Here is a 20,268-nt window from a genome sequence, read left to right as displayed (position 1 = left end):
TCCCCCATGTCTGTGTGTGTGTCTGTGTGTCTGTGTGTCTGTGTGTTTGTGTGTGTCTGTGTGTGTCCTCCTAAGTGCACACCTTGAGCCTGAGTGAGAATCACCTTGTGGAAACTCCACTTTCCTCCTGTCAATCTAAATTAGTTAAGTGTTCTATCTTTGTGTGTGTGGGTGTGTGTGTGAGTTGTGTCTTATGGACTGACATTTTTGCACACACACAAACATTTGTATAGAACTGATGTTCGTCAAATATGCAAAAAAATTCAAATAAACTCTGGTCATTGATTAACTTTATGAAAGGGACACAGAGTGCGTGCGTGCCTGCATGCATGCACGTGTCCACGCTTGCATGCATGTGTTTATATATGGAGGTAAATGGGTCAACTGGACTAAAACATCATCTTAGAAACAGGAAAACTTTGCCTAATCCTCTCCTTATATTGTCATAGAGCCCAAAATAACACACACATAATCTTACGCTCATGTCTACTTACACACTTTGACCACACACACAATATCCTGTCAGACATAATGATATACACACATATAGTACTTGGAATAACAGACACACACACACATCATACACTGCTGCACAGACACACACATACATCATACACTTTCTCACACACACACACACACACACACACACACACATACACAGATTAAAATAACAGGGCAGAAGTGGAAGCGGACACATTAATGATATTATAGTTATTCAAGACGCCACGGTTTCCACGGCAGCCGAGAGCGATGGGGCCACTGAGCGATACAAACATCAGTCACCCCGCTGAGTCACACTGGAGCAGTGTGTGTGTGTGTGTGTTTCAACTGCAGGAGAGTCTCCAGTTTAACAAAGTTCATTCACATCTAATTCTCTCCTGATGAGGTGCTGCAGGCCATTCACATTTATAGTCCCTCTACCCCTCTCTCTCTCTGTCCCTGGTTGGCATGGAATCAGGAGAAACACACACTGCAACCTCACAGTCAACACACTAATAGTTTTGTGTGTTTGTGTGTGTGTAGGTGGGGGGGTTTAGGTGATGATGTCACACATTCCGTTTTCCATTGACATAACCAGATTGGGAATGTTTGGGATAGAGGGGCCATAAGATGATAATTGTGTTTTCCTTAGAAGGTGTGTATGTGTGAGTGTGTGTGAGTGTGGGAATGTGTGTGAGTGAGCAGCGCTGGAAGCCTTAGCATCTATCCTGATCAGTGATGAGGTGAGCACTACAACCTGTTGATGTAGGAGAGTTTTGCGGTAACGTCTGAGAGGTGAACAGAATTTTATTAATTTCCCTCCGACTGTGGTTTTTATTGTGGAGCAGAACAGGAAGACAGTTTTAAGAATATGGCTGATGTTATTCTATATTTTTCTTAGTGTAAAAAAAATCTATTTAAAAAACAAAACCAGCAATTTGTTAGTCAGCGTTAATACTTTCTGACTTTTCTGCGCTGTCATTGGCATTCCACTCCAAACCTATTAGTTACCACTGCGGACATAAATCTTTAAACCAGATATATGGTTTCATCTTTTTTTCTTTTTTTTTTCTTTAAAGAAGATTAATTTCCTGAAACAGCTGGTCACTGCAGCTTTTAGCAAACGTTACTCAAATACCAGTAAATAGTGGATTTGTTGGGAACTATTTTCAGCGGTGGATTAATACACAATTGGTTTGTGGAATTGGCTCAAAATAAACTACAGTGTGTGTTTTAGTACAGGGTTCCCATGGGTCCTTGAAATCCTTTTGCAAGAATACAAATTGAAGTTCTTATTATATATTTTTTTTAGATAATGTTATAAATAGGCTGCGTCCTGCTGTCTGCGTTTGTGTCTCCTATGCCACCTGCCTCCACCTACACAGCCCAATGAGAAATGTTCACACATTCAAGTCTCTTTCTCTTTTTGTCATCTGTAAGCTTCTGTAAAGCCTGTCAGCTCTCATTATAGAAATTCTCACAGTTGTGACAGTAATTAATCTTGATCTGTTTTAAACTATACCATGTTATTTGTCCTTGTATTTGAGAGAACTGGGCCTGGAAAGTCCTTGAATTAGATGTTTAAGAAGGTATGGGAACCCTGATTGTAATGAGCATGAAACATATCACACAGTGTGGCTCATCAAAAAAGAAAAAGATACACATTATTAATTCAAGAGGGGAAATTCAGTTTTTTCACTCTGTTGTCATATACACACAGGCTTGAAATACACACACATGCACAAACAGGACATATACATGCATTAAATAGAGAGATGTCAGAGAAAGTGTAGTGCCACACCTTATTCTCAAAAAAAAATCTACAGGTAGTTTATGTATTTTGGAAACAGAAATATTCTTATTGCACTGACAGGATTGTTTCTCTTGTTTTAAAGGTGCAGGATTGTCACTTACAGTTTGTAAACACACTTACTCCTGAAAATGGAAGTACAGGCGAACTCCAGATTGTCTCTCATTTGGCATTTCATCTCACTCTATTTGCATTGTTTTATTTTTTCAGCGCTGTGTCCCATGGATGCCTGCTGCTTACAGTCTGGCACCTGGCCGCTACCTTTTTATAAAACCCTGACCTCACCTGAGTGCTACAGGAGTACACACCCATAAATGTTCTGAGCACAGAAAGTAAGAAGAAAATTAAAAAATACAGGCAGTCTCTGCAGAAAAATACACCACCACACACTTAGTGACTCATAAGTGATGATTGAGAGGGATTACTTTTTTTATGAATGTAATGTATACATTGTTTTTCAGAAAATCCTACATAGTGTATCTTTAGGAAAATAAGGTTTTAGGACTGAAATGTGGACTGATTTTTTTGCAGTGTAGAAAGAAGCTTAAATGCATCAATCAGGTCCTATTGTTTCCTGGATGAATTGCTTATTACAGTGCTGTTCCTCCGGGAATTGTTTGGAGGGTTCAGCTTTTGTCATTTCACTTGATTAAAGGTCATAACGAGCATCTGCAGTTTGCATTTAGGAGCTGCTGCTGTAAGTGAAAACATACAGTGAAACAATGATGGTTATTGCATCTGGGATCAAACCAAAGTATAGTAAGTTTAAAGTAAATTTGACGTGCTGGTTTGCCTACTGATTTTATCATACAGCGAGGTCTTTGACCCCTTGAATCAATTCTCTTGGCAGTTTAACAAGCTTTGTCAGAGACAAGGATGGTTATTTTAAAGTCAAGTCATTCATTTTTATAGCCCAGTATCAGAGGGCTGTAGTGTCTCAGTGGGCTTTAAAGACCCACAATGGCAATGATTGCCAACCCAGCCCAAATTCTCCTGGGAGACATTAAAAAACCCATTGAAAAACCAAAAAGTAACCTCAGGAGGCTCTGGCTCTTGCTGTTCCAGTAAGTAAAACATTTGTTCCTTCACCCTGAACCCACTTTCTTGTGGATACTCACCACAACAAGAACAAAGGACACCCACTCTGGGTCTTTGGCAACACTTTTTAAGTAATCTGTGGTCTGATCTGGCAGTTTGTGACCTTTGTGACATGTCACCAAAGTGTCCAGAAAGTGCTGCAAATGTCCAACAAATAATCCAAGAGTCTATTAACGGAATGTCTTTACCCGCTGGAGTTTGGACAGGGGTGGTTGCTAAGATGACTTCCTCAGTTCAAGACAAGAAAGACGAGAAGCAGAGCCAGGCAGGCGTTCCCCACAATATACCCATCATGTGCCCCACACACACACACACACACACACACACACACACACACAGTTGACCCAAACCAGCAATATCTTCTGACCCGACCCTGCCCTTCCTCCTGCAGCCACAAATGGAAAACCCAGGCCGACTTTGTGTGTGCGTGTGAGGTCTCCCATTCAGTTTATGTATTAGTTCACTGTATCAACTGGCAGCCGAGGCCCAGAATATTATTCTTTTGTGTTCAATTTTACGTGCATGCATAGAAGTGTGCTTTTCTGTGTGTGCGTCTCTATGCATGCGCGTGTGGTAAAGCTGTGTGTGTTCTTACTATTGTGGCGGTGCGTTGATGGAAAACCTATCTAGTTTTCCTCTGTGTCACAGCAGCGGTCCCCCTAAGGTTGAAAACAGAGAGCGAGGAGGGGGAGGGCGGAGGGACAGAGAGACACTAACACACTCCAGGAGAAAGACGTTAAAGAAAGAAAGTTTAAGGGCATTTTTTAAAACAGTTTTTAGACAGTTTCCCTTTTTTGTGCAGGTAAAACGAGTAGAGAAGAAAGAGGGACCTGTGGGGGGAAAAGATTCACACACACTCAGCTCTCTAATTGTGGGTGTGTCCAGAGCTATAAGTGCCTTTGCTCTTACCTGTGTTACTTATATCCCTGCATGAGGCTCAGAACAGACACACTCACACACACCTGTCAGTCGACACACCTGCCCTGCACTCCAGAAGCTGCACTCTACTCTGCGTCCTCAGGTAAGACTGAGCTCCTTTTTACACCTAAAATAAAATATAGTGCATCAGTCTATATGTTGGTGGAATAGACCTTTAAATGCTGTGATATTTAGGCTGTGATCTTGAGATTGTTGCTTTCTCTATTTTTTAAAAATGACAAGAAACTTTACTATACGTCAGATTAAGTTGTAAATTTGGAGGAAAATACACCTTTAATTTTTTATCCGTCCTTTTATTTATTTACATTCAGATTTTTTTCATGTATGTTTATGATAATAATCATATTACCACTTTTTGCACGTGTAATTTGTCCATACTAAGACCATTTACTTGTTCTTAAAAAATGCTTATGTTTTGCTGTGTTTGGGGGATTTTATTTTGCAACTCAGCTGACTTTTGCTTTCATCATAATACGCATATTTGTAAAACTAAGCAATATTGTGATTAAGATGATAGACTAGATTTTTTTTTACTATTGGTACATTATGACAGTGACAGATGGGGCAAATTAAAAATCTTGTCTGTGGTATTTCTAGACTGTATTTTCCCTGTCATTAAGGCTGTTCACTTTTTACATTAGTACATATAATGTACAACATGTAAAAAAAAATATTACATCATATTGGCAATTAGTGGAAATTTCAGGTTCTTGACATTGCAAAAAAAAAGCAGATTGCACTTGAAATCAGCAGATGGTCCAAGCTCCATTTATATAACAGTAATTTTATAGTTTTTAATTCAAATAAAATTGTCTGCTGTGACTTCTAAATCAGCATCTAGCCTCTTCTGAATTGTTTAAACAATGAAAGTTCAATTTAGGAGGTCAGAGGATCATTTGGGTGTTTTACACTGAAATATATTTCCTCTAATACTTGCAAAATGCCTGTGCTTTTAACTGTTTTCCGAGAAAGACAAATAAGTTATGTTCTAGGGGGGGGGGGGAGCACAGCACTTACATAATAAGAGACACGATATGGTGAAGTTAAATTAACTGATGATTTTAAGTTTTTTGTTTTCATGGAATATTTTTAAAGATCCTATATAAGGTATATGTTCTTTATGCTGTATTGGTGGTCTTAAACACCAGTCCTCCCACTATCACTTCCCAAAGCGGGGTGTAGCATATTACAACCCACTTTCCTCAAACACAAACCAAACCTTCAGGCGTGGAAACCCCACATAAGAGGAAAAAGCCGGGCATTTCCCCTGCCCTACCGGCTGACATGGGGTTAATGGCCTCACACACACTCACACACACTCACACAGTCCTGACCCGTTAATTTGTCCGTACCAGCAGCGCTAATGGCGTCCCCAGGGCCGTTCCACCATCACCACAGAGGCAGTTCCCAACGCTCCGGTTTGGGGGTGGTGGTGTGGTGGCGGTGGGGGGCGGGGAGCTGGAAAGAGCTGCCATTTTAGAGGTCAAGGGTCAGGATCACCAAATTCCCAGGAAAACATGACTTTATTGTTTACACACGTGTGGGAGTGCGTGTGCAAGGGGGGCATGAGCACGTGCAAGCATCGGACACTCGCTCAAGATCATGCATGCATGTGTGCATGTAAAACGCACACAGGGTCCTTCAACCTTTCTGTATTTTAAGGAAACTTTAATTCATGTATAGCTTCTGATGTGCTGCTACGTGTACGAGTCGGTGTGAGCTGTGTACGTACGTGTGTCAGCAGGTAGCTGTTAAATGAGGCACGTTGAAAAGATAAAGGCAGCATTGTTTTTATTCACATTAGCTGTTACTCAGCTGAGTGACACACAGGCAGATGTGAAGGGTGGGAAATCACCTCGGTGGATAACAGAGGGGGCTCTGGGCAACGCTTTGATTTAAGGGGAAAGTTCAGCAGGAGAAGATCACCTCGGGTTGAGTGCTTCTTCACTTTCTTCAGTTCAGAGAATTAATTAAGATTTCCTCAAAAGCCTGGATCACTGGTTTCCAAGCTTTTTGATTTGTGACATTTTATAGCCAAGCAGTGCCTCCTCATGAACTCATCACAGATTAAAAATGATCTGTGAGCAACCAAAAAATCACTCTTCTTCATGGTCACATGACCAAAAGCAAGGATTTGAGAAAAGCCCAAAAAGAAGTTCTTACATGCTTTGTTGTTCTGTTTGGACCCTCCAGGCTGCCATCCAGATGTCGCTGTGCATGACCTCACATTTCTGCCTGCTGGTCCTACCAGTGATGTCACTGCTGCTGCTCTTCTCTCCTATCAGTTGGAGCCATGACGGCGTCACCCCAGGGTGTCACCTGCATCGTAAGTAACACGCTGTTTCAAAATGCATTCACAGTGTCCCCTACAAACAGCATCCAGACCATTTAGGTGCATATTATCAGGGAGTAGCAGGGCTTATGGGAAATGTGGTCTTGAGAACAGCAACAGCACTCGCACACATACAGTACTAGTTTCCCTTCACCTTCACTCATCCCTTCATCTTGTCTCCTGTCTCCAGCCTTCAACGTGACCATCCGCAGTGACCGTCGTGGCACATGTAAGGGCACCCACCTGGTCTACGCCTGCGTGGGCTACTGCGAGTCCAGTGCTTTTCCATCCAGATACTCTGTGCTGGTGGCCTCAAACTTCACTCACAACATCACATCTGCTTCCAGATGCTGCACCATCAGCAAGGAGGCTAAGGTGGGGGGAACTGAAAAAAAGGGGGGTTAAATACTGCTTCTCGTTTTAAATCATGTTTGCTAGATGCTCATGTCCTCCTTTTCTCACCAAAGGTCAAAGTTCGCCTGGACTGCCCTCGAGGTCGTCACCATGACGAAATTGAGATCCTGACTGCGAAGGCTTGTCGCTGCGACATGTGCCGCAAGTCCCGCTACTGATACATCAAGATGATATGCTGCATACCAAAAGTACACCAGGATCAGAACCAAATTTAGTCAGTTAAGCGGTACAAGCTCTGGTAAATGATTGAAATACAAAAGCTTTAGTGATGAACCAGTAACTATCCTTTTTCTAGGTATATGTCGACTTGTTATGAATGTTGAAGAAAATCTACTTTAACTTATTTAATTGAAAAAGAATCAGCTTTCTGCCAAATTACTGTCAAAACCAGGGTTTCCTTCATTTGTGTTCTCAAAGGATGGTGGACAGAAAAGGCTCAAAGGCAGAGTGGCACCTGCTCTGGATCAGTCGCCCACAACCTTCACCCGCTTTGATTGTTATCAGCCCACTAAATGCCTGTTATCAGTTGTCATCACAAGCATAGATATGAGGTAGTATGGCCCAACTCTACCTCTCATATTTACCTGTAATGTTAGGCTGTGACCTCTAGTGGCCAGAATAATTATGGTGGGAGCAAAGGAGTAAGTTTGGTGATGTAGTATAGAGAGAAAAAAGTCTGCAAAGAGGAGGTTGGGGTGAATACATGGGTAAAGCAAACACAGGACTTTTACCCAGGAGACTGCTGTTCATGTCCCGTGTGAAACAAAAAGTCAATGCTGATTTATTTTAACCGACATATATTAAGTTAACTAACATAATGTACAGAACATAAATTAACTAAGGCAACTTAAGTCATGTAACAATCTTACTAATTTTTATCCAAACCATGATTTTTTTCCCTAAATATTACCAAGTCATTTTGACGCTTAAACCTAACAAAACTGCAACTGTTTCACTAAATTCACCTTCTGGCCTACTAGTATGTGCAGTTTGCATCGTCTTAAGCATTATAACGGTAGTGATAACAACTGAAGACGGCCATTTAATGGGCTGATAACATTGGAAAGGGGTGGTATTTTAGGATTGAAATTAAAATGGAAAATTCACACTTTTAGATGTCTCTAAAGATGTGTGCATGTGCGTGCGTGCTTGTGTGTCTTAAATGTGATGTAAGGGATGTTTTTCTCGAAAACTTGATTGATGCACATTCGTGTTAAAGGTTGTATAAACCATTCTGTCATACCTACGTCGAAAAAACTGAACATTTTTATTCTATATTTTTTCCTTTGAGGCTTGGCAGACACTTGACTTTGTAAGCAGCTACAAATAAGAAATAGTCACATCACCCTTCATATTTAGTGATTCAGTAGCAAGTGTAAGTACACAGAGACTCCAGGATTATAATCAATCAAACTCATTATCCAAAAATATACTGTCAAACTTTGGAATCAATAAAAAGGTCATATATACAGTTTCATTCTTTGCAATAACCACTAAACACAGACAAGAGACCAAAGAATGTACAAATTTATTTATATTTATGAATTTGAATTAAAGGACATTTTGTAAATAATATGAACCCAAATAATGTTGGAAATGTCAATGACATGAAACGAAAAAGAATGCACTGTATACTTTGTGATTAATTTGTTTTTCAATAAATTTCTATTCTGCAACTGTAAATTCAATAATGTGGACATTTGATTTCTCTTCTTACGTTATACACACATGTGAACTTGTTTCCATCACTTAAGGGGACATTACTTACCTCAACCTATAGTATGACCACCACATGCCTAACCCTTACCTCTAATATCTGCCTTTATCTTAACCTTAACCTGAACCAAGTCTTAAGCCTTAAATGTAATGATAAACGTTGTAAGCTTGACTTTGTCCCCACAAGGGCCATGTGTCCCCACAACATCACTGTGGGTCCCTGTTCACCTCATCACCACCGTCTCTTTGTACAATGTGAATGCATCATGTCACCTTCAACTGAACTACTTAAACAGATTTTTATAGAAATATGCACCATGTGAGTACAATAAAAACTTGATGATTAGTTATCAATTGTAAAAAAATAAACCCAAACAAAATTGTACTGTATCTAATTACAGTAAACTATAATCACAACAAACCCAGGGCTTTTGGATCCCTGAGAGTGTTGGGCCCCAGGGTTCTTTTTCACTTGGTTTGGTTGGTAAGCCATACTATACAACAGCTGGAATTCAGAATGTATGTGATGCCAAGATCTATAATTTTAGACCTGAATCATAACTAATCATAGCTGTAGTTGATATGTACTTAAATTTGTTTATGACTTTATCTTTGTGTTCTTAAATTCACTATTGTGGCCATCACAGCAAAGAATCCCAGAACTCTTATTTTGAAATGTAATGCTTGCCCTGTTATTTCTCCTTTCTTACATTAAGACACATTTAACAGATATATAACTATACACACGCTTTCGTCAGTCTACAGAAAGACTCATTTTTAGGTTACTAAATGTCAAGTATCACACTCACTCAAACGTTTTGATGTCATCATTTTATTCAGAGTCATTCATATCAGTGATACTGTTGATTACATTGTTTGCTGAAAGCAGTGTCCTGCCCATCAGAAGGTCTCACACTCTGTGTCCTGTGTGGAGCAGACGGCACAGTGGCAGTGCAGGGCCATGGGGTAGTGGTAGAGAGGGGAGATGTTGGGCTGGCAGCCTGGCAGGCGGGCGGTCATGTGGCGGGTACGACTGTACGTACACACGCGGTGATGTCTGTGGATGTAGGGGGGATCTGGCACAGGTTTCTGTGGAGTTCAGACACACACAGGTGGTACACAGGTTACTTTGCTCTTCATTGATAGGAGTGAATGCAACAAGTTTGTGAGATCTCTACATCTACCAGACATTTTCGATTACATTTGTACATTCTTGAACTCAGAGTCCACTTCCTAGCTCTTCCTTAAGCTTTTAACTACGTCTCACTGTCTTCTGTGGACAGAGGTATGTGGACGCAGTTGAAAACTCCACCTACTAAAAAAAAAGAAAGAAGTTAAACTCTAATTGTGATGAGGAGCATGAGATGCTATTGAAAGTCTATGAAAAAGTAATTGGTCTCTGAGTTAAGATCTTTTTAATCCAACGTGGATTATAAAATCTAACACTGAACCTCTGCCATGTGACTGACTGAGCTCTGTTGCTGCTGATTCGGAGCTTTCTCCTCTAAAGGCTTTGAATCTGACCGAGTTCCCCTAAACTTGGTTTTTCAATTAACTCAGAGGTGAAATCTGAATCCCTGCAAACTTGAATGAGTTCGGCTAAAGTTCAGTGCCTGGAGGGATTTAAGCACTTCTTACGACAATGATGTATTGGTCAGAGCCGAGAATTGGTCATCGGCCTTCTTATGGTTTGGGTTGAGTCCTGGGTCATTAATCATTTATTTGATGTCTCAAAAATCCAGTATTATGGAACTTTTCAGAAATAGCAACAGAGAAAAAAGTGGGACTCTTTCATTGGCTGAATGTAACTGATGCTCTGTCACTGTACTGTGTGTTAGTGTGTGTGTTTGTATATGAATGTTACCTCCCAGGTGTGACAACGCCCCCAGCAGGCCTCTGTGGTGATGCGCAGTCCCTTGCAGCCAGGCTTCTGGGCCACGAAGGAGAACTCTCGCACAGCGCAGCCCCGGAAACCGTGAAGTGTGGTTGTCACAGTAACGCACACCACGGCTGCCCCGGCAACCAGGAGGAGAAAGCAAGAGAGGGACAGGGGATGGAGATGCATGCTGGGAATGATGGATAAAGAGAGAAAAATTAATAAAATAAAGTAACTTCAATGGAGGGATTATTCAAGTATGCCACAAGTGACCTTTTGTACCTGGGTGAGATACAGTTCACCTTAAAATAAAGATGTCCTGTTTTTGTCATGTTTACAGATTAAAATATTCAGTTTGGCCTCTTTAATAAAATAGATAATGAACTTCTGAAGGTTTTACTGTCAATATTTTACATCTAGAGAGGGAGATGATCCACAGGAGCTGGCACAAATCTTCCAGAGCAGTAAACTGTGACATTCAGCATGACTCATAACCCCCTCTAGTGTTCATTATGGCTACCTCAGACAATAGCACCAGAGACCTACTGCATACACTGCAAAAAAAAAAATATTTAAAGGGGAAATTAATTACTTAAACTGAACTTTCTAACAAAAAATAAACAATAACAAAACATTTTAAGTGACAAATGTGAAATATAGTTATTTAATTTCACTTCCATGCATAAAAAGCTGCTTTTCGTTTCTTGTTTCAATCAGAATCAAAAGTCATTTCTTTAATACTACTGGAGACATCTGCTTAATTCCTCTTCCAGTATACCACTTAAACTGTACTAAACTGGAATCATCTTAACTCAGCCAGACTGCAAAGTGCTTCACTTGTATTAAGAAATATAACACTGAAATAAAAATACTTTCTGCATGAACACAATGATGTGAATAGTTTTATAGGCAGTGTGACCACTAACACCACACTGTCTTCACTGTGAGTACAATAACTCCAAGTATGCTATACCACTGTATCTGTGGTATAACATAGCCTGCTAACACAATTATGTATACTCTTTGTCTTTAAAGAAGTATAAAATATCTTAAAAATGAATTAATAGTAAAAATGACTTCTACATACCTGCCCTGCATTACATAATGGATGTTTAAAGAAACACTTCTCACCTTTTCAGCTGAAGATCTTGCAGAGATTTGAGCTGCTGGACTCCGGTGTCTCTCTGCCTGGACAACAAGCAGTGAATGGAACCAATCTGTCCTTGTTGTTATTTTTTGGAAGGCCATTAGGGCGGACGGACACTCTGACATCATAGCAATTACAATGAAATACCATTAGAGACCCCAAGCCAGAAATAATGGAGACTCCCTGGAAAATACTGATGCTTGTCTATGTTTTCTTAACCTCAGCCTGTATCTCTCTGTGTGAGTGTGTGTGCAGTTCTTTATCCAACTTTGGTCTCCTTTCAGTGATGCAAGGATTGTCAGTATTCAACTTGACAAAGGACTGGTAATATGAACACAAAGGACAGAACTTTTAAAACTCTTACTGGGTAATTTAAACCCTTTGACACCATATAATTAGACAAAAGGTACACTGGCTGTGACTTTAAAAAGCCCTGTCAATTCCAGAGTTAAGGGATTAAACCAGATACTGTGAACTCATCAGAGTAATTGTCTCCTCCGCTGTTAAAGTTCCATACCATACCAGTGTAGTGCATTTTTTTAACCCATTTACTGAAGCTTACCTATACTTTATATCACAGTTTCCCATTTTCCAAACCATGCTGCTTTAGATTTTTTGGGTGTACTTTTCCAGCTGTTTCATACAGCCACTGGTTTCCATTTACTGCTCTATCATACTGCAATGAAATATCAGGTAATTGGTCAAACTGTTTTGCAGATTTGATGTTCATTGTGATGAATTCCACAACTTGATTTACACGTGAATTACACAGTGATCGATTTTGACACCATATGGAAATTAATGGAAAAAAATGGTTTGCCTGACCATGGTGTAGCCTGCACTGAAAATATTCAGCAAAAATGTAAAAAAAAAAAAAAAAAAGGTTTGTAAAAAAGGAGTTAGCACCTACATGTAATTCAAATACACTTATTAGCAGATTAAAGCAGGACTTTTTTCGCCAAACAAGATTGACATATTATCACAGTATGGCTAATGTACTAGTTAACAGTTGATTATTTACACATCAAATAGATACAAACATCTTTTTTGAATGTTTTCAACCCATTAAATGTCCAGTATCAGTTGTTATCACTACCATTATAATGCTTCAGACTGGGCATATTGCACCAACCAGTTGGTACCAATGCTTGGTTAGGTTTAGTCACCAAAATTACTTGGTTCGGTTGAGGAAAGGGTCTTGTTTTGGGTTAAAATAAGTACTTTTGTTGCGTGACATAAGTTATATACGAATGTTAAGTACATTACATATATTACGTAAGAAAACTTACATAAGCCAGTTAAAGTAAGTCAAAGCTGACCTGGGCTCCTCGCTGGTCAAATATAACAATCTCTTGGGTCAAAGTCTTATGTTTGTTTGACCCATCCATCCAGCCTTACCTCCTCCTTACATAGACTTTGTCACTCTTTAATATACATCACCTGACTTCCTTCTTTGCTCCCGTCATGATTACTACGGCCACTAGATGTTGCAGCCCAACATAGAGGTAAATATAGGAGGTAGAGTAGGGCCTTACCTCAAATCTATGCTTCTGATGACAACAGCCATTTAATGGGCTGATAACATCTGAGGCAGGTAACACAAAGCAATATCAGCATTCATCTTAAGTTGGGTTTTGTTGTCGGATGAATGTTAATCCTACATTTACTCTCCTTTTAGCTCTGCTTTGATCGCCACCAACTCACAGGAAATTGAGCTTGTGGGCCCAAAAAACAAAACAATATTCTACAAGCTGAAGAATTGAAAAGTTGAAAATTCTCAGTGAGTTTGTAATACAAGCGACACACTGTCAATATAGGATTATAGATTGGTTCAGCTTTAAGTAACGTGAATTATGCCTGTTGATCAAAATACCAATAAAAGGAAGTGGAGTTAATATTACTGAGATCATTATTAAGACAAAAGAGGTGACACACAAAACAGCACAGACTCTCGGAGTGTTTTCTCAAAGTGAAGTTTCATTTTTAGCACATAGTTTTTTTTCTCCATTCTACACCCCCCTGTAATGTTACGTACAGTAGTAAGCCTCTCTACATTCAAACCCCCCCATCGCTGTGTTGGTCCCCAAAATATACATCTTCTTCTTCTTCTTCTTCTTCTGCATCGTCTTAATCATCTTCTCTAAGGTTTTTCTTCAACACAACAAACACAGACCATTGGGCAGACAGTGCAAATCTAGAAATTCAGTGAAATTGCTACGTAATGCAGTTGTAGGTTTCGGTAACATTATATTCTCATTCTGTTACTGTTGCTCTGACTTATTGCCATTCTATCGTGTCTAACTCTACGTCTTTTCTTTCCTCTGTCTTTCTCCTCCTCTGTTTTGTAATCTTCACTGGCTGCTTTCATCGAGTCCGTTCACACCACCCCTCTGATTTAAAGCATACGTTTACACTTGGCCACATGAAAATGGCCACAGAGAGGAAATGTGACAATGAATGAAACCAGCGTTCGATGGCTGTCTGTGAGGCGATACCCAATCTCTCTACGAACACTCTCTCTTCTCTCGCTTCCTGTTCTGGAGCAGTTCTAGAACGTACGACAGAATTCTAGAAGGAGGAATATTACTATTGATCAATACAAGTGAGAATTCGAGAACAGTGGGAGCTGGGGTTCTGTTTTTCCCGAGTCAGCTGACTGACTGACAATAACAATCAAGAGGGTTTGTGTGTAAGCGAGCCAAAACAAAAATCATTAAGTAAGCTGAGTTTTATGACAGCGAGGTCAAGTTTTGTCTCTTTTCAGTTGTGTTTTTTGAGTGCCTGAATCAAAACGTTTGAAATCCAACCAAATGGATTTTCTTCTCTTCAGCATGCCAGCCAGATGGTGTTTGCAGGTGCAGGTTTTCAGGTGTTTTCTGGTATGAGGCTGCTATTACACCTAATCCATCATTGCATTATCTGTGGCTGCCATGGAGCATCGTCCATGCAAATTTGTGCACTTTTCTTCAACACTCCCATTGTGTGAAGAGAGAAGAGAGGCGCATGTCAGTGGTTTCCAACCTAAGGGTTGGGGCCCCTTCAGGGGTCCTGAGATAAATCAGAAGGGTCACAAGTTATTTTTCAGATTTTCCTCTTGCTCTTTCGTATTTCTTCTGATTTGTATTTTTGAGGTTGAGCACCTAATTGTAACACACACATTATTTCTTTATTAATTTTTAAATTTTTTCTCTTTTCTTGAGAAATACTGGAAACTTTTACCTCTAAAAACCTTTAAAAAAAAACGTACATTCAAAACTATTTAAGGAGGAAAAACACTCTTTGGTTGAACTGCTTGCAACTCATGTCCTTATGAAGGTCAGGGGGGCATTGTTTGCTCTAAGAGGTCACAAGCCAAATAGTTGGGAACCACTAGCACGTGTAATGATGGTAACCCAGGTTCGAATTTCTAGCGTTTTCTGGAGCTTTCAATCTTATCTCACAGTCTTCATCAGCAGATGGAGTTTACTAGGGATGTCAGTTTCGGTTAAGTTTTCTTTCAATAGCCCCTAACCCTAACCCTTACCCGACACTCAATACACGGGAACTAACTGGTTAATTTTCAAGAAAAAATGCAAAATGAGTTCATGCGTTCTGTTAACTCACTGAGCTTAAGCGCTGCATTTCATGCATTATCGATTTAAAGGGTGGTAAAATTGTATGTTTTGTGATGTAAATGTCTTTCCCCCTATTTTTTACTATTGACTTTGCTGACAAGATAGATGGCCAATCACGTTAACTTGCTGAAACATAGTGCTCACTGCCCGACTTCCAGTTAGCTAGCCTTGGCCGCTCTGCACTGCGCATGCCCTGGGTTGGGTGGGAACAAGCTAACAGCGTCACTCATTTGGCATTATGTATGAAAACATGGTGGCCACCCTCCAGTCCCCGCCTCCAGGTAGCCCCGGTGAATAAGTGGTTTCATTTTGAGCCGTAAAATACCTTTAGCATTGTAAACTATATTAGCATCACTAACCGTGCTCACACTGCAGAGCTAACGGTGGGTGCTAACAATACTAAAGAGGGTTTGCGGCTCAAAATTGACCCACTTACTCACCAGGGTGACCTGGGTGTGGGGGAGTGGAGGGTGGGCAACAATGTTTCCACAGCGATGCTGTTAAGTTGGGATGGTATTACTAGTGGTAACTGCTGAATGAGCGGCGCCGCTAGCTATAGACCGACATGCGTGACCAGTCGAAAATATTCTCTAGGGTTGATCGATTAACGATTAACCATCTGCATCGCTACATGATACACTCTAAACACCTGGTACAAAAGTTCCATACTTCAGTCATATAATGACTACTGAGACATCTCCAGGACAACCGAGCAATGCCATCCCAGATGAAGACCATGACATGTGACAAGCTGCAGAAAGTTTGACGTTGTTAATGTCACTACAACTACTGTTTCCAAACTCAGCACCGAACTTTTATGCACAAATTTGAAAATATTTGGTTTGACTGACAAACGTGTTGGAAGTTATACCCTGAATGTTGAATGCAACATCTGCAAATGAAATGAAATGCAAAGCTGCAGTGTCAATGTTTGAAAGCAACAACCTCTTTTGTACAGAGAAGCAATGGCAGATTGGGTGTGAATCAGTCATCAGCAGCACAATAAAACTTGAAATACCATTTTGAGGGCTGCAAGTCAAATGGATTTCAAAACCTTGTTGACTCAGGCATGATTTGAAGTGAGTGTTTTGAAAAACTGCTGGTCTGAAGGGTTTCTGAATGTTTGGTTACGAAGCAGCCGACAGGTAGCTCTGCGTCTCAAGCGTCAAAAAAACAATCAATCGATTTGTTTCACTATACATTCGGATTCAAACCCTGTCCCTCAGGAAGGAGAGAAGGAGAGAGAGAGAAAAAGAAACAAAGAGAGAGCTGCTTTCTCTCGTTCTCTATCGCTCTGTCTACGCACATCTCCTGCTCACTGATTCACTCACTGGATACACACTGATGCGCGCGCACACACACACACACACACACACACACATACACACACACACAACCTGACCATCTTCAAATAAGGTTACATTTCCTGATCAAATAGAAAATAAATAGCATCAGTATCAGTTTTCCACAAAATGAACAAGATCATACAAAAACCAAGAAAAAAAACAACATAATTACAAAGCAAAATCATTTTTCATCAAATAATTTTACACAGAAAGTACCTTTAAGACAATGTGAATATCAAGGACGCAACAGGAGTAAAAACAAGAGTGGGGGGTAAACATTTGAGTGTGACACCCACTTCCTGTTTAACCCCCTAAAAACACACAGATTATCCTGAAAGAATGAAAATATTGCTAAAATAATTTTTTTCTGTTTTATCCCACCCCCCCACTCTTTATCCCGTCACTCTATCGTAATGATCAGACAAGAATAAACAGATTTTTCTTGGTTCACACCGAAAAAAAGTTATCATCGTCATGGTCGCCATCTAGCAGCATCAGGTCTGCTGAGCCTAAAGGAACAGACGCTCCGGGTTCAGAAATCCAACTGGATTAATGTGTTTTTCTTTTGGTCTGAAACACTTGTGGTGCGCTTTATTTGTCCTCCAGTAACCTCTGGGCTGGGTGGGGTTTACTCGTCTGCTTGGACACATTTTTGGTAAGAAATTGGGGGGTTCTAAACTTCAATTTTCCACAATGTAACCTAGGAAAAATGAATGACTTTGTAAAACTTTTCACCCAAAAATCATCACTTCTTTAAAATTAAAGGTGCCCTGTGGCATTTTTGACCACTAGTAGTGCTATAGAGCAATGTTTTTATGAGCGGGTCCCCATTATGTTTGTATTGCGCTAAAGGTTTCACATGTATGCACATGGGCACATGGACGATGCACTTGACTGTTTTTGTTATTCCACTGATTAGAAACTGATGGCGGTAAGGTGCAAAGAAACTTTTCAATACGCCAACAAAGGCATCGAAGAAGAGATTTGCGAGCAAGTAAACATTTATGTAAACAATGCAAGAGTTAAAATAATTTAAAAAATCAACTTTACAAATGTCTTATGATGAAGGGAATGCATTCAAGACATACACAAAATGTGTTTTGGTGTGTAACACTGAATGTAAACATAATTTTGTTTGCAAAAATCTCCAAAGGGCACCTTTAACAAACAAATAAATAAATAAATAAATCTTTAAACATGGAATGTTTTGGATTTTTTTTTTACGAAACACCCCTTTAGAATTCACCCAACGCACCACAAACACCCCAAAATTTCAAAATAAAAGAAAAACAGCCACAGCCAATCCAGTTCATTCCTCCCCTCTTTAAGGTCTGTTAAAGGGGAATTCCGCTGAATTTCAGCACTCACATTATGGCCTCATACAGTTAACATGTGATGTGAATCCAGAATTCAAGCCGGCCTTCCCCTTTATGGTATCTGCTACACTAGTGTTTCTCCCATAATACACTACAGAAATATCCAGAGACATATGTATATATATAAAAACATTATCATCATCATCATCATCATCATCATCAGTAGTACTTAGAGTAGAGTAGAGTAGTAGTAGTAGAGTAACAAGTAAGAAGAAGGAACAGTATTGTACTTTATATCATTATCGTCATCTTCAACAGTGGTTATTTAACCTTGAGGGACTTTAGGCTCGTCCTTTGGTGGAACCCGACAGAATGGGAGAGTTAGCGCCAGAACCAGCTGTGTGTGTGAGTGTGTGAGTCTGTACGTATGTGAGTGTGTGTCTATGTAAATTATTTTTAAAAAAAAAGTTTGAAATATTTTGGTGCGTCAATCGAGTGTTGGTGTGTGAGCTTTGTTTGACCTGGATACACTTTCACTCTGTAGCTCTGTCTACTCATATTTACAGTAAATATGTACCTGCGTCGGTGTGTGTGTGTGTGTAACGGTTTGTGTGTCTGGTCTGTGCGTCAATAGTTTTGGGACATTTGTGTGAAATTGCTTCTTTTGTTTATTAATGTATTGTGCTATCCACGCAAGAAATAAGCATCTCTGACCAAAAGATAAATACAAGGCCACAGTACAGACTCAAACTCGGTTGGTTAAATATCAAGACGAGTTAGACACGTGTTAAACTTTGTTAGTGTTGCACCAAAAGAGAAGTTTCATCTCTTATTTTGAGGCTGATTTGAAGCAGGCCAGCTACCAGTTTTGGATACTGACCTGCAGTTTATAAACCAGCCACTAGTTAAAATGACAGTCTGCACTTTTGGACAATATTCATCTTCTGATCTGCAACATAATGTGTGTACAGCAAAAAGTGAACCAGTTTCACACAACTCTGTCAGAAAAAAAGGTGCAGTCTTTACCTCAGATCACTGAGTTTGTGCGCTTTTTTAAAAAAAGCCACGCCCTCGATGATACAAGATAAAAAGAACAGTGGATTTGTTTTGTACCTTTTCTCTCCCAACACTTTCACCATCAGCCTCATGTCTTCTCCCTGTCCCCTAACCCCCCGTGCTATCCAATCTGTGTGGAGCAGCACCTAGGTGGCGCTCTCCCCGGCTCCAGAGGAGGAAGAGGAGGCCCCGCTGGGCTTGGGCTCGGGCTGGTCGGAGTGAGCCGTCTGCGGGGACGAAGGGGTCGGTGGGTCCCCTCTCTCGCCTCGCTCCTGGAGGTTGCGCTGGTTCCTCGCCGCCTCGGTGAGCATCTGCATCCGGCGCTCCTGGTGCTCCTCCAGGCCTCGCCAGAGATCTGCACGCTCCCTCTCTCGCTTCAGCTCCCTGGAGAGGCACATTGAAGGGAAGAAGAGAAAAAGGAGGGATGGAGAGAAAGGAAACAAGAAATGAGCTGTTGGAAAATGTTTCAGACATGCCCAAGGATCTTTAGTGAATACTTCAATTTAAAGAGCATTGTCTGAAGACTGAACAACTTGAGCAATTACTAACAGGAAGGCATTAAGTATAAACAAAAATCCAAAGAGAAAGGATGGAGTGAGTTGGAGCTACCATCACACTTTCTCCTCAAATGTCTTCTAATGTAATTATAGTTGTAATAGACCACCAGCTGTGAAGGATGTGTTCTTTGATCATTTATCTGACATTGTAGAACGCATTAATGGATGTAATGAAATTCTTAATGGGCAATTTTAATCTTAATTAGTTAGACAAAACATGTAGGAAGAAAATTAAAAGACAACACTAATAGGTTTCAGTTGACAGAAATGGTCAAAAGTGCAATACAAATAACAACATTCCCCAAACTGTGCTGGGTATAATTTTCGTGAAAGAAGCAGACCTTCAACGACATAAAATCTATTAACAGGCGTGTAAGATCATAATCTCACATTAGTTGCAAGTAAATTGTCTAAGGTCCAGTATAGAAACATATTTCATATATTCCAAAGAAAGACTTTGAGAATGCCATTAATTATTTGAGAAAAATAAGGCAAAGTAAATGGAATATTCCAGTTTATGGTTTAAAAAATGTGAACAACAGCTCTAAATTAACTATAAACTAGTGC

General features: G+C 40.1%; 3 protein-coding genes across 4 annotated transcripts in view; 1 reads left to right on the top strand and 2 right to left on the bottom strand.

Moving 5' to 3' along the window:
• Positions 1-4,199: 4,199 nt before the first annotated feature.
• Positions 4,200-8,731, top strand: gpha2 (glycoprotein hormone subunit alpha 2). Of its 2 annotated transcripts, XM_050067275.1 has the most exons (4): positions 4,200-4,409; positions 6,521-6,653; positions 6,850-7,034; positions 7,127-8,731. In XM_050067275.1, exons 2-4 carry the CDS (start codon positions 6,533-6,535, stop codon positions 7,229-7,231), a joined length of 411 nt encoding a protein of 136 aa, XP_049923232.1. In that variant the 5' UTR covers positions 4,200-4,409; positions 6,521-6,532; the 3' UTR covers positions 7,232-8,731. The 2 variants fall into 2 exon arrangements, with proteins under 2 accessions (XP_049923232.1, XP_049923231.1); XM_050067274.1 differs by lacking the exon at positions 4,200-4,409 and having other exon boundaries at positions 5,936-6,653.
• An 803-nt stretch (positions 8,732-9,534) lies between these two features.
• On the bottom strand, positions 9,535-11,867 carry LOC126404251 (glycoprotein hormone beta-5-like). The gene is made up of 3 exons (XM_050067336.1): positions 11,797-11,867; positions 10,654-10,855; positions 9,535-9,878 (listed from the first exon to the last, which is right to left on the bottom strand). Exons 2-3 carry the CDS (start codon positions 10,852-10,854, stop codon positions 9,690-9,692), a joined length of 390 nt encoding a protein of 129 aa, XP_049923293.1. The 5' UTR covers position 10,855; positions 11,797-11,867; the 3' UTR covers positions 9,535-9,689.
• A 1,909-nt stretch (positions 11,868-13,776) lies between these two features.
• The window catches only part of ppp2r5b (protein phosphatase 2, regulatory subunit B', beta), a 53,245-nt gene continuing 46,753 nt past the window's right edge, over positions 13,777-20,268 (bottom strand). Inside the window, exon 13 of the mRNA XM_050067620.1 lies at positions 13,777-19,528. Within this exon, the coding sequence (XP_049923577.1) occupies positions 19,291-19,528 (238 nt within the window). The 3' untranslated portion in view covers positions 13,777-19,290. The remainder of the gene's footprint in view (positions 19,529-20,268) is intronic.

The sequence above is a fragment of the Epinephelus moara genome, chromosome 17 (genome assembly GCF_006386435.1).
Source record: "Epinephelus moara isolate mb chromosome 17, YSFRI_EMoa_1.0, whole genome shotgun sequence".
Classification (NCBI taxonomy): Eukaryota; Metazoa; Chordata; class Actinopteri; order Perciformes; family Serranidae; genus Epinephelus; species Epinephelus moara.
This window is presented reverse-complemented; position numbering and strand designations above follow the sequence as displayed.